Here is a 13,222-nt window from a genome sequence, read left to right as displayed (position 1 = left end):
CTTGGGCATGGTGCTGTTTTAGGTACAGTCTGGAAAAGGGAAGCTACAAAAAAGAGCTTGAAGGAAAGCTTCAGGGAGCAAAGAGGAAGAACAGCTTTATTGTGATCACTAGGCAGTAAGAGTAGAGAGCACGAGGAAAAGCAAGAGCAAGAAAATTTGGCAGATTAGTCTGTGCATTATAAACAGTTGAAGTCACTGTTTTCCATGTAAGAACACTGATATTAAAACTCTGATATTTCTGTGTTGTTTTTTCCTAAGTTCCTATACATCTTATGGAGTGGAACTAGAGATTTTCTGCAGGCATGCAAGGGAAAGGTCCATTTTACACAGGGGGTTATGGATCTGCTTTTCTGGTCAAATGTCATGTATGACTGCAGTAATCATTTTCTTTTCTTCCACTTTGTATTAAGTTCTGAAGAGTTTTGATCACACTGAAAGTAAAGCTAAACAAATCAAAGCAAGACCTTTAAACAAAGATAAAGGAGTAAATATTTGTATATCCTGCTCTCTGAACAGGTTTGGAAAGCCAAACTCTTTTCCAGTCAGGTACTCCTATCAATGAGACTGTTCTTTCCTGCCTTGTCACAAAATTGTTTACATGATCAGAGGATTTTCATCTTAGAAAGCTGCTACAGGAAAAGCTTCAGAACCAAATAAACCACAAGGGAAGGGTTTGCAGTGATGCAGCAGCAGTTTTTGTGAATGATCATAACATAAGTCCCATCCTAACATGCAAACATGGTATCATGTGCAGTTCATTTTTTAGGTGTGGTTGACTAGGGTGCTGACAGCATCCACAATAAACACCTGAAAACAATCTCAGTAGATGTATTAGACATGGCAAAATCTGAGCTAACTAACCCTAATTCAATTATATTTGCTATCAGCCTCCAGCTTTGCTCCCCAAAGATTCCCTTGTCCCAGAAATTTAATTAGAAGGTTCAGGATGTGTGGCCAAGTATTTGAATCTGCCACTAGAAAATGGATTCTGCTGAGGAATCTAATTCTTCCTTTTGGACTGGTTAGTTCACAGTGAACACTGATGACATCAAGGCTCTAACCAAGTTCCTAAAACATTTAATAACAGATTATTTGAAGATAGAAACTTGCTGTGACTGCATATTAACAGCTTTCAGGCCAGGAAAACTTACTTCAGGTTACTCCTTATATTTTATGGTTAGTTGAGCTTTGACTTAGTAAGGTGTGTTCATTGACACTGAAGAAAAATGCACAGTATAATTTGGGCTTTGCTTGCTGTTTCTTGGAACAGTTCAGAAGCATATTTAGAAGGTGTGCTGTGGCTTCTGTGAGCCTTGCTGCTGGCAGGAATCAATTGACTTCTAATCCATATCTCACTGTCTGGAGGAGCTCAGCTTTTATCTGTCCCTTATTCCCCTGTCCCTCTGTGAAATTCCAGAGGCTGCAGAATCTGCCCCTTATTTTCCCAGTTGTGTTTTTTTCAGTTGGATCCCTGTGTGAAGGTTTCCCTTTTCCCCCTCTGCAGTGAATCTGGTTGGGTTTTTTCAGTTGGATCCCTGTTTGAAGGTTCCTGTGCACATATTATGTCCTTTTCAGTAGGATCTCTGTTTGTGAAGGTTTGGTTGTGTTTTTTCCTGCTAGATCCCCATTTGAAGGTTCCCTTTCCCCCTCAGGCTGTATTTTTTCCAGCTGGATCCCCATTTGAAGGTTCCCTTTCCCCCTCTGCAGGGAATCTGGTTGTGTTTTTTTCAGTTGGATCCCTGTGTGAAGGTTTCCTGTTGTGTCCTTTTTAGTAGGATCCCTGTGTGTGACGGTTCCCTTTCCCCTCAGGCTATGTTTTTTCAGTGGGATCCCCATTTGAAGTTCCCTTTCCCCTCAGGCTGTGGTTTTTCAGTGGGATCCCCATTTGAAGGTTCCCTTTCCCCCTCAGGCTGTGTTTTTCCCTGCTGGATCCCCATTTGAAGGTTCCCTTTGCCCTCAGGCTGTGTTTTTTCCAGCTGGATCCCCATTTGAAGTTCCCTTTCCCCCTCAGGCTGTATTTTTCCCTTCTGGATCCCCGTTTGAAGGTTTCATTTCCCCCTCAGGCTGTGTTTTTTCAGTGTGATCCCCATTTGAAGGGATTGATTCCCTTTCCCCTCCGGCTTTGTTTTTTCCAGCTGGATCCCCATTTGCAGTGTCTCTTTCCCCCTCCGGCTTTGTTTTTTCCAGCTGGATCCCCATTTGAAGGTTCCTTTCCCCTCAGGCTGTGTTTTTTCAGTGTGATCCCCATTTGATGGTTCCCTTTCCCCCTCAGGCTGTGTTTTTTCAGTGTGACCCCCTTTTGAAGGTTCCCTTTCCCCCTGTGGCTGTGTTTTTTCAGTGTGACCCCCATTTGCAGTGTCCCTTTCCCCTCAGGCTGTGTTTTTTCAGTGTGACCCCCATTTGAAGGTTCCCTTTGCCCTCAGGCTGTATTTTTTCCAGCTGGATCCCCATTTGAAGGTTCCTTTCCCCTCTGCAGGGAATCTGGTTGTGTTTTTTTCAGTAGGATCCCTGTTTGTGAAGGTTTCCTTTCCCCTCAGGCAGTGTTTTTTTCCTGCTGGATCCCCATTTGAATTCCCTTTGCCCCTCAGGCTGTATTTTTCCCTTCTGGATCCCCATTTGAAGGTTCCCTTTCCCCTCAGGCTGTGTTTTTTCAGTGGGATCCCCATTTGAAGGTTCCCTTTCCCCCTCTAGCTATGTTTTTTCCTGCTAGATCCCCATTTGAAGGTTCCCTTTCCCCCTCAGGCTGTGTTTTTTCCAGCTGGATCCCCATTTGCAGTGTCTCTTTCCCCCTCAGGCTGTGTTTTTTCAGTGGGATCCCCATTTGAAGGTTCCCTTTCCCCTCAGGCTGTATTTTTTCAGTGGGATCCCCATTTGAAGGTTCCCTTTCCCCCTCTAGCTATGTTTTTTCAGTGTGATCCCCATTTGAAGGTTCCCTTTCCCCTCAGGCTGTGTTTTTCCTGCTGGATCCCCATTGGAAGGTTCCCTTTCCCCCTCTAGCTATGTTTTTTCAGTGTGATCCCCATTTGCAGTGTCTCTTTCCCCCTCAGGCAGTGTTTTTTCAGTGGGATCCCCATTTGAAGGTTCCCTTTCCCCTCTAGCTATGTTTTTTCAGTGGGATCCCCATTTGAAGGTTCCCTTCCCCCTCAGGCTGTGTTTTTTCCTGCTAGATCCCCATTTGAAGGTTCCCTTTCCCCCTCAGGCTGTGTTTTTTCCTGCTAGATCCCCATTTGAAGGTTCCCTTTCCCCCTCAGGCTGTGTTTTTTCAGTGTGATCCCCATTTGCAGTGTCCCTTTCCCCTCAGGCTGTATTTTTTCCAGCTGGATCCCCATTTGCAGTGTCCCTTTCCCCTCAGGCTGTATTTTTTCAGTGGGATCCCCATTTGCAGTGTCCCTTTCCCCTCAGGCTGTATTTTTTCAGTGTGATCCCCATTTGCAGTGTCTCTTTCCCCCTCAGGCTGTATTTTTTCAGTGTGATCCCCATTTGCAGTGTCTCTTTCCCCCTCAGGCTGTGTTTTTTCCTGCTGGATCCCCATTTGCAGTGTCCCTTTCCCCTCAGGCAGTGTTTTTTCAGTGTGATCCCCATTTGAAGGTTCCCTTTCCCCTCTAGCTATGTTTTTTCAGTGTGATCCCCATTTGAAGGTTCCCTTTCCCCCTCAGGCTGTGTTTTTTCAGTGGGATCCCCATTTGATGGTTCCCTTTCCCCCTCAGGCTGTGTTTTTTCAGTGTGACCCCCATTTGAAGGTTCCCTTTCCCCCTCAGGCTGTATTTTTTCCAGCTGGATCCCCATTTGAAGGTTCCTTTCCCCTCTGCAGGGAATCTGGTTGTGTTTTTTTCAGTTGGATCCCTGTGTGAAGGTTTCCTGTTGTGTCCTTTTCAGTAGGATCCCTGTTTGTGAAGGTTTCCTTTCCCCTCAGGCAGTGTTTTTTTCCTGCTGGATCCCCATTTGAAGTTCCCTTTGCCCCTCAGGCTGTATTTTTCCCTTCTGGATCCCCATTTGAAGGTTCCCTTTCCCCCTCAGGCTGTATTTTTTCAGTGTGATCCCCATTTGAAGGTTCCCTTTCCCCCTCAGGCTGTATTTTTTCAGTGTGATCCCCATTTGCAGTGTCCCTTTCCCCTCAGGCAGTGTTTTTTCAGTGTGATCCCCATTTGCAGCGTCTCTTTCCCCCGCAGGGCATCTGGCGCATCCCCGTGGATGAGATCGACCGGCCGGGCAGTTTCGCCTCTCATATGAACCGCTCCATCGTGCTGCTGCTCAACGTGCTCTCCCAGCTGAGGGATTACAGCACCCTGCTCAAGGTCTCCTCCATGCTGCAGAGGACCCCCGATCAGGGAAAGTACGAGAGATTTATTTCAGTTGAAGCCGTTTGTTGTAAAGCTTTTCAGTGGGTTTTAGTCGCTGTATGACTGTTTTATTTAAAGCTGGTCTTTGTTTAGGGAAAAAAGTCTTGAGACGGATTCCCTTGGGAATAGAGTGGAATTGTTGGTTTTCTTGGCTTTTACAGAGATGGGGTAACTGGGAGGAGTTTTAAGAGATTTTATTCTATTATCTGTCTCAATGAAAGTGAGACAAAAAAGATATAAAACTCAACTCTATTTTATCAAAAACTAACTTCTTAATTACAATACCTTATAAATGTTTTTCAGCTTATTGATTTTTACTACACAATACTGTTATTACTTCTAATACTATTATTATTTCTAATTACCTATATTTTTCCCTACGTAGTTCTACTACAGTGGATCTTTCACAATTCTAATTCTCTAAAATATCTAGTCCTTTTACAAAACCCTATTTTAAAACTTATTAAAACTTGCTTTTAGTTCAATCTCTCTCTCTTAACAACGTCATGTCTATTCCATAATAAGTCAACACACTTTATCTCAGTGTTTACATACAGATGTGTAAGACTGTGTGAGCTTTCTATCAACAAATCCATTTCCCACAGGCAACGATGGTTAATTTTTCTCAAGATTACGATTCTATGAAGTAGCCTGGAGTTTCTCTGCCTTTCTGCTGAGACTCAGAGCAGCCATGGGGGTGCCTAGCAGGCTTACAGAGGTGTGGTGTGTCACGTGGAGGGATTCTCTGCAGGAGCAGAGTGTGGCTGGGGCACCCTGTGCTGGCCCTTGCGTAAGAGCCGCGCGCGGCGCGGGAGGTCAGGGCCCAGCATCCTGCCTTCCTGTAATCCTTGATGTCCTGAACAATGCCTGTGTGCCTCTTGGCAGCTGATGCTATTTAAAAAGCTTATCCTGTGCAGGGGTGATCTAATTTTAATTGCATTAACCTTATTTAAGAAAAAAGAAGCTATTAGTGTGAGCTATATATGGACTCGTATCAATGGGAAGACCAAAATAAACATCCAAGGAAAACACTGAGGTAAAATTCTAGTAGGTTGTCCTGTGGGAAATGTTGAAATTGGTCTCTGGCAAATGTTTAAGAAATGGAACATGAATGATTGATGGCAAGAAGTTGGAGGCATTGAAGGTTTCTTCATGTGTTTTTGAGTGTGAGTGCATGTGAATTTGCATGGATTGTAGTGTGTCTGGGAATATGTCACCCCTTGTTCAGCAAACTTGAAGCCAAAAATGCTTTGACTTTTAACATGTCAGAAGGACTGAACCATAGAAGGTTTCAATTTCTGTCCTAAGCAAACCCATAGCTGTACTAAAAATATTATGTTATTTGTAAGTCTAGACTGAATTCAAAAAACAAATAATTTGACATGTTAGATCAGCCAGTGCCAGCCATGGTGAGGTGCAGTTGTTAGAGGAAATTAGAAATACAGATAATTCTGGGTGTGTCTGGTATATGCCTGGAACAACCCTATTTTTAAAAACATGGTTGTTTTAGTTATTACTGAACTAATGAGGAGTCAGATGTTTATGGTTTGCTTTTCAGAGAAAAGAGAGCAAAATTACCAATTTAACCTAAAATCATAGAGAGGAAATATGTGTATTTAAAATTTGGCCTTTTGACTGAAATAGTACCCTTCAGAGTTATTTACTTGATTTCTAGGCCTCTTATTCAAACCAGCTAATTCTGAAATAGAAATTAAGTTTTCCATTAAATGTGATTAGGTGGGAATGACAGCTGGAAGTGTTTTGCTTGAAAGCAGACTAAAACATTGTGTCCAAATACACTGAAATTACAGTGCTCTAGTAAATTAAATGAAGCTGTAGAGTGAATGTTTTACACATAAAATATTATTTTTTTTGTAATACTTACTAGGGAAAAAAGGGTAGTTGCACACCCATGAACCCAGGATTTTTAGAACTAAAAATCCTGGGTTCAAAGGCAACTGATATGATCAAAGAGAGAGGATTTGCTGATGTCCTTAATCTCACATGCACGCTTTATCCAGAACATGAAAATCACCTGAGAGTTCAACATAGCTTTGTGTAACTATAAGATTCTTTTTCAAAAAAAGGATTGAATAAAAAGCTGGTATTTGAGGGGCACAGAAGTCTTGATACAAGAGAACTGTAAATCTGATTGTGTGGTTTGCTCTGGGTTTGGTTGCTTGGTGTTTTCCCATTTCTCCCCTTCCCTCTGGTTGTAGGCAGAGCTGTCATCTCTGATCTTGTGGGGAGGGTAGAAGTGGAGGGAAACAAAGCTAAAGTGTTAAATCCCAATATTGTTATATTTCAGAATGCACCTGTGGATTTTTGTTTGTTTCTTATGTTTTAAAGTTGTTGTATGGGCTTGTTCTTGTTTTTCTTTCAATGTCCTGTGTCTTGGTTTGAAAAGAGAGATGTCTGTTAAGGAAGGCAGGAGCCTCCCCTGAAATGGAAAATGCAAACCCCCTCCCTCCAAATTATTATAATTTGTAAATCAAGGGGCTCTCAGGAAAAGATATGGGAGCAGGAATGACAGTTCTTTACTAGGAAGATTAAAAATACAAATGCAGTAGTACAAAAAAAAGGAAAACAAACCACTGCCAGAGTCAGACCAGGCCCTGTCCCGCTGTGTGTCAGGGGGGTGGCACAGCCCCATCCCATGGGGGCTCAGCCCTCCTGCAGTGCCAGCTGTGCTGCTGCTGGAGCAGGGATCCTGCACAAGGGGGGAGTTTTCCTCTGCAGCTCCAGGGCTGCTGGAGATGGGCCTGGCTCCCTCTGGCCATGCAGGGCAGCAGAAGCTGCTCCTCTGGGAATGCACTGGGCAAAGGCTGCTGTGCTGTGCCAGGCTCACATTGGATCCAGGTAGGAATGCTTGGCTCCTGCCCTGGGCGCAGCATCTCCCCATGGGATGATGGAATTGGATCAGCCCTGCAGGGACACTCAGTGGCCATGGACAGCAGAGATCTCCTGCAGGGAGGATTGGCTGGGGGAGAGATAAAGGAAAAACTGCCCCATGGACAGCAGAGAACTGCCCCAGCTCTGACACATGGGGACAGAACACCCAGCCCAGCTACACCTTTCAACCTGAGCCATTCCTGTCCTTGCTTTGGAGGGCTGGGAGCTTTTGGCAGCTAACTTCATTTCTCTCTCTTGCTGGGGACAGGAAGTACCTGCGTGATGCCGATCGCCAGGTGCTGGCCCAGCAAGCCTTTGTGCTCACAGTGAAGGTGCTGGAGGACACTCTCAACGATCTCACCCAGGTGAGGCAGCAGGGCACTCCATGGCTCTCATTTAGTAATTAGCTCTTGCAGTGTTCACTCATTCCTTACATCTCCTGAGATTCAAAGACTGCATTTATAAGCACTTACTCCCAATACCTTTTGTTTATGTGCCACTACACAGAAAATTTTCTTCCAGCATTGTTGATTTTTTGGTTTTGAATTTGGGTAACAAATACAGTTTGCAGTAAGGATTGCAAGATTGCAGTAAGTTTGGTCTCACTGTCCCTTAAACATCAAATAATGGTAGATACATGTAATGTTCAAGCTCTCCATTTTCAGGTGAGGTCTATAGGAAAATTCCTTTTAAAATGAACTAAGATTCCTCTTGCAAAACAAACCCAGACAGCTTGGTGTTACATGCCTAGACACCTTTCACTGCTAGTCCTTGACAGCACCACACTCATGATTACATATAATTGTAATCTAGATTTAGTTTTTAAAAGTCATACAGAAGCTCATCAGTTCCCAGGTTAAGGGATCTGGATATTGGAACTTTGCTTTGTAAATACATTCAAGGAAGAACTTGTTCTAAGGGTTTTCTAAGTTAACAGACTATAGGTTTAACCAACTAAATGAAAACATGGGCAAGAACACTGGAACTCTGTATATTAAATAGTTTGTTCATAAATCTGGATGTAAGAGTTGTATCATTGTCAATTTTTGAAAGAAAAGATGATCTACTGAGGTTTTCTACCTTTGGAACACCCCCAAAGTAAGGGTGCAAAAAGTAAAATACTATAGCAGGGTTTTACCTACTTCTTGATCTATTAACAAGAAGGTTATATAAGAATAACGAAAGGAAAGAGTCTTAAACTTGAGCTTGATCTGCAACTGCCAAAAGAAACAGATTTGGTTTTGATTTCAATATGCTAGAAGAAAAATTTGTGCAGTTAATACCTCGGATTTCATTTAGTTGGATCCCTTAGCATGGACTGAAGTAGTGAGGGGAAAGAAACACTGGGGCTTCGGTTCAGCCTGAGCTGTTGACACTTCTCTGTGGTTGTTTGTACTCATTAAAATACTTATAATTGTAAGATTTGTGGCCTGGATTAATTAATATTGAGGAACAAAAAAGAGTGAACACAGAATAAATACATTTTCTTCAGCAGAAGCAGTAATGAAAAGTACTGGTCAATATTCATGATAGTTACAGCTGTGCTCAACTGCTTTTTGATTTCAATGATAACAGAGAAGAATGATTTCTTTTATTAAGGTTTCAGAGGATCAGGGTTCCAAGTCTTCTAGCCTTGCTTCAGGAAGGATGACAACAGACGTGTCCAATAAAAGCAGCGCTGAAGAGGGGAAGGATGTGCTCCCCAAAAAGGCCGTTCTGTCAGATGGAGCAGTGCATGGTACTGAAAATGGAGTGAAGGAAGCCACCCAGGGACAAATCCCCCATGCTATGGACATATTGGAACAGGAGGACAGGAGTGACAAGGAGATTAAAGAGCTTCCTGGCCTTGGCTCAGCTGAGCCCATGGATCTTGATGGCTTTTCCAATGACCCTGACAAAATTGATTCTTCCTGTAAGCGCAGCGAGCCGGAGCGGCTGCAGCCCGGCCGGAGCTCCAAGGACAGGGCTCCCGAGAGCAGGACTCCAGAACTTTCCTTGGAGGAGCTCAGCATCAGCTCAAAACACCAGCAGCAGGCAGCTAAAGGAACAATTCAAGCAGCACCTACAGAAGAACCTGTCCAGAGGTCAAGCAGGAAGAGGAAATTACTTGAGGATGTGGAGTCTGGAAAAACACTTCTGCTTGATGCTTATCGAGTGTGGCAGCAGGGCCAGAAAGTTATGGCCTATGACCTGGGCAAAATTGAGAAGATCATGTCTGAAACATACATGCTGATTAAACAGGTATTGTGTGATTAATTGGCATTTGTCTATGTGGCCTCAGGTTTTAGGGTCTAACAGGAATTGCTGAACCAAGCCCTTTATCTGTTTAAAACCTTCCCAAAGAACCATTCTCTTGACAAGGTCACTGCTGGGGATAGGGAGTAGATTTCTCCATGTTTTAAAACTAAATTTCTGAAATTAGTTAAGAGCTGTAGTACCGCTTACATGGTGTTTGTTCAGCTAAATGTTAGTTTGAATTGAAAGAGCTGGGTATTTATCTTTGGGGATGTGCTCCTGAATAATTTAAGGTCAGCATTTTGCTGTAGAACTGCTGCATCCATGCTCTACATCCCCATTTCATCTCAATTTAATTAGATTTATAGATGAGCTAAGTAATTATGACTTCATTAGTTGTGGTTCTGTGTTCAGGTGGATGAAGAAGCAGCACTCGAACAGGCAGTCAAGTTTTGCCAGGTGCATATGGGAGCATCAGCACAGAAACAGGTAAGCTCTGAAGCCTTTGAGTGCTGCTTTTATGAGTCTGTACAGACAAATCTGTTGCTGAGTGTCTGCAGCACCTAGAAATGCCTACTTTCCTTGCACTGGTGCCATCTGCATCAGTAGGAAGATCACCCCCTTCATTAGTGTCAGTGCTCCTGTTTATAGCAGGCTTGCAGGATTGTTTTCATGCCCAAAAGCTTTTGGGGAAACCCCAAATGATCTTCAAATTGAAATATTTATGGCATACTACAATTTCCCTAATGTCCACATCATAGCCCAGCATTTCATGGATGGTAATTACTTCTCTCTGCTCCCTAAGGGCTCCAACCTCATCAGCTCTTGCCTTGCTGGCATTGCACTCTGCTCCAGAGATACCAGATAGATTTTCTTTAACTCTGTTAAAAACAAACTGTTACTCCGTTTGTTTTTAGCTTGTAGTTTCTGGGTTTACTAAGGAAACAATTATAATAGCTTTAAATGGATCATTATTTCTCAGTTTTGAATGTGAAATCAAGGCCAAGAAGAAAACTGGATGAATGACATATTTATTGGTGTTCATTTTGCAGCCCCAAAGTATTTACTAGATTTGTATTTTGCATAATTTTTGTTCATTTAAATTGTGCTTTTGTATAGTGCATCTCTTAGCAGAGTAATAGGAGAGGATATAAGAGGAAAGGTAGGTTTTTTTTCTTTATTAGGTTTTCATGGAAGTAACTTTCTCCAATTTGTGCCCCTCGGGAAGTCAGTAACATTGTTCCATTGAACTATAGGAATGAACAGAAATGTCAAGAGAGGTATTTAGTCCAAGTGTTGGCTTGCTTGTAGTCTGGTATTTCAGGTTTTAAATTTTTTTAATAAATAAATGTTAGCTCAGCATGGTAAACCTTTTTTAGTTTATTTTGGGGAAAAAATAGACATCATCACACTGTGATTTATGACTTCAAAATAAAAAGAATTTGCTAGAAAGCTTCTTTAAAAAGTAATGTTACTGTTGCTTTTTTTGGATGTGTTCACCTTTTTAAAAAACACTCACCAAATTCTCCTTTATCAACCCAATTCCTTGCTGGGCTTTCTTGAAGGTTCTGGGAATGTCACTGCTCTTCCTGTTTTTCCAGCAGTCACCAGGCACTCAGGCATGTGGCAAAACATGAGAATGGTGAAAAACCTGCACACAAACTAATCCTGAGAGTAGAGACAATAGGTGAGCTAGTATTTAACAGCACTGGGAGCAATAAGATTTCCTGTTAAATCACTTGAAATAAAACATGCCCCTTCACATGCTGCACTTGGAAGCTTTCCCTCTTAGGAAGCAGTCCCAGCTAACGAGGTTATTACATCCTGCACTCTCATTTTGCTCTGCTCCTAGCAGGATCTTGCAAGCTGTGTGAAGCTGCTCCTACAGCACTGTGAATTAGTGTGGAGACACAGGAATAGCCACTCTTGTAGACATCTGTCTGTTTTCAGCAGACTGAATCCTGTTTTATTTAAAATTGGCAAGTATTTGCCTTCTGTAAGCAAATGATGTCATGTACAGAGCTGCTGCAGCAGGGGAAATGCTTTGTTCCTGGATGGTTTCAGTGGGTTTGCAGGGCCTGTGGTTCTTCAGTCACTTAGCCCAAGAAATTGACAGTAAAAAAAGAAAAAAAAGGCATAAAATCCACCTTGATATATGTCTTTTCTCAGCTGGCTCTTGTATTTTAAAGTTGCAGGCATTAATTGTTTCTTTATGAAAGTTTTCACTTGCTACTAAAATTAGGCATTACTTAAATTCTGGCTTTTCAACTTTCTTCCAGACCAGTCAGTTTCTAACCTAAATATTTAACAACAATGTTAAAACCTCTCCAGGCACAAGCAGGAAACAATAGAGCAGTCATGAGAGCAGCTGGACAAAGTGGGTCCTTACACTTCTGTGAGCAGATCTAATCTTTTTAATGGCTTGGCAAGGCTGTGACCCTTTGACTTGGTTTCAGAAATCCTCTCTAGTTCTTACGAGTGTTTTGAGCCATTGAGAGGCACATCACCTACAAAACCAGCTAAAAACATGGCAAGTGGCTGAGAAAGAAGCTTTGAAGAAGGCAGAAAATGCAGAGGTACAAAACCTTGCCATGATAAGTTCCAGTGCTCCTGGAGGACTGGAGAAATTGGAGTGTTTGCCATCAATTCTAAAAATTGATATAAAGTGATGTTCTATGTAAGTTGCTGGGACATTTCTTTCAGTATTCAATATTAATATTTTTTTAGTGATATATTCATCAACTCCAGCACAATTTGGTTCACAATTTACAGAGTGGTGATGCAACATTTTTAAGTGCTGATATTAATGCTGTTGTGGAGAAAGGTGTGGCCAAAAGTAATTCATTCCTCCAGTTTTTGTCCTTTTCCCTTTAAATTCTTAAGTGTGAATAAGACTTTTGATATGCACCTATCAAATGGGCTGAAATCCAGTGGTGGTGGCTGGATCTTTAGCAATCAAGTAACTAAAGTTACCCTGGAGATTAATTGACCTTCTGAGGAAGCAGCATTTTGAAGGTTTCTTGCTCTTTTCTTTGATTTTTCAGTCTGAGAATGTTATCTAAAAGATTTGCAGAGATCCTGAAAGCAGTCATCTCAGTTGCTCTGAGTTATATTTTTAGTCTTGCCAACTGTGATTTTCTCTATGAAATTAATGGTCCCTGGAAATGGAGTCCTTGTTGAGGGAGGAGGAAAGATTGAGGCAGACTGGTGTGATTTTGAACCAGCATTGTACTTAATACCTTGTCCTGAGGACCAAGGAGGGGACATGTTGGCAGAAAGCAGGGCTGAGGATTCTAGAGAATTAGAGAATTCCTAATAGACCTTTCCATTGACTGCCTGAAATTGCTCTTGGGAAATCCTTCATTTTATGCTCTTAAGGACACATTGACATGGGAAAGTTATTGCAGTACAAGCTAAGGTGAAGCTTTGTATTGCACAGAATATTCTATACATGCATGTGGAGATATTTTAGTTTAAGAGCCCATCTGTCTTCTGTATTCCTGTAATCTGAAAAGGTATTTTTATTACTGTGGACTTAATATTAAATTCCTTAGAACTAAAAGTACATCTTTCACCAGTGCTGAAAGTCAAGACAGTTAAAACTCTGTGGTTGTGTGTTGGGATCTAATGTATCACTAATCCTGAGAACTGAATTTATAGAAAACAAATACTTTAAAACATTGTAAAAATCAACATTGCACACAGGGCTGGATTTAACATCTCTAAAAATACAAGAGTGTTCAGAGGCCAAGTTC

General features: G+C 42.1%; 1 protein-coding gene across 3 annotated transcripts in view; it reads left to right on the top strand.

Moving 5' to 3' along the window:
- CABIN1 (calcineurin binding protein 1) overlaps window positions 1–13,222 on the top strand; it is a 119,527-nt gene that overhangs the window by 83,756 nt on the left and 22,549 nt on the right. For all 3 annotated transcript variants that reach the window (XM_036393345.2, XM_036393346.2, XM_036393344.2), the window contains exons 31-34: window positions 4,170–4,333; window positions 7,501–7,597; window positions 8,832–9,473; window positions 9,882–9,956. In XM_036393345.2, coding sequence (XP_036249238.1) covers window positions 4,170–4,333; window positions 7,501–7,597; window positions 8,832–9,473; window positions 9,882–9,956 — 978 coding nt within the window. The remainder of the gene's footprint in view (window positions 1–4,169; window positions 4,334–7,500; window positions 7,598–8,831; window positions 9,474–9,881; window positions 9,957–13,222) is intronic.

Source organism: Molothrus ater, chromosome 18 (genome assembly GCF_012460135.2).
Source record: "Molothrus ater isolate BHLD 08-10-18 breed brown headed cowbird chromosome 18, BPBGC_Mater_1.1, whole genome shotgun sequence".
NCBI classification, from domain to species: domain Eukaryota; kingdom Metazoa; phylum Chordata; class Aves; order Passeriformes; family Icteridae; genus Molothrus; species Molothrus ater.
This window is presented reverse-complemented; position numbering and strand designations above follow the sequence as displayed.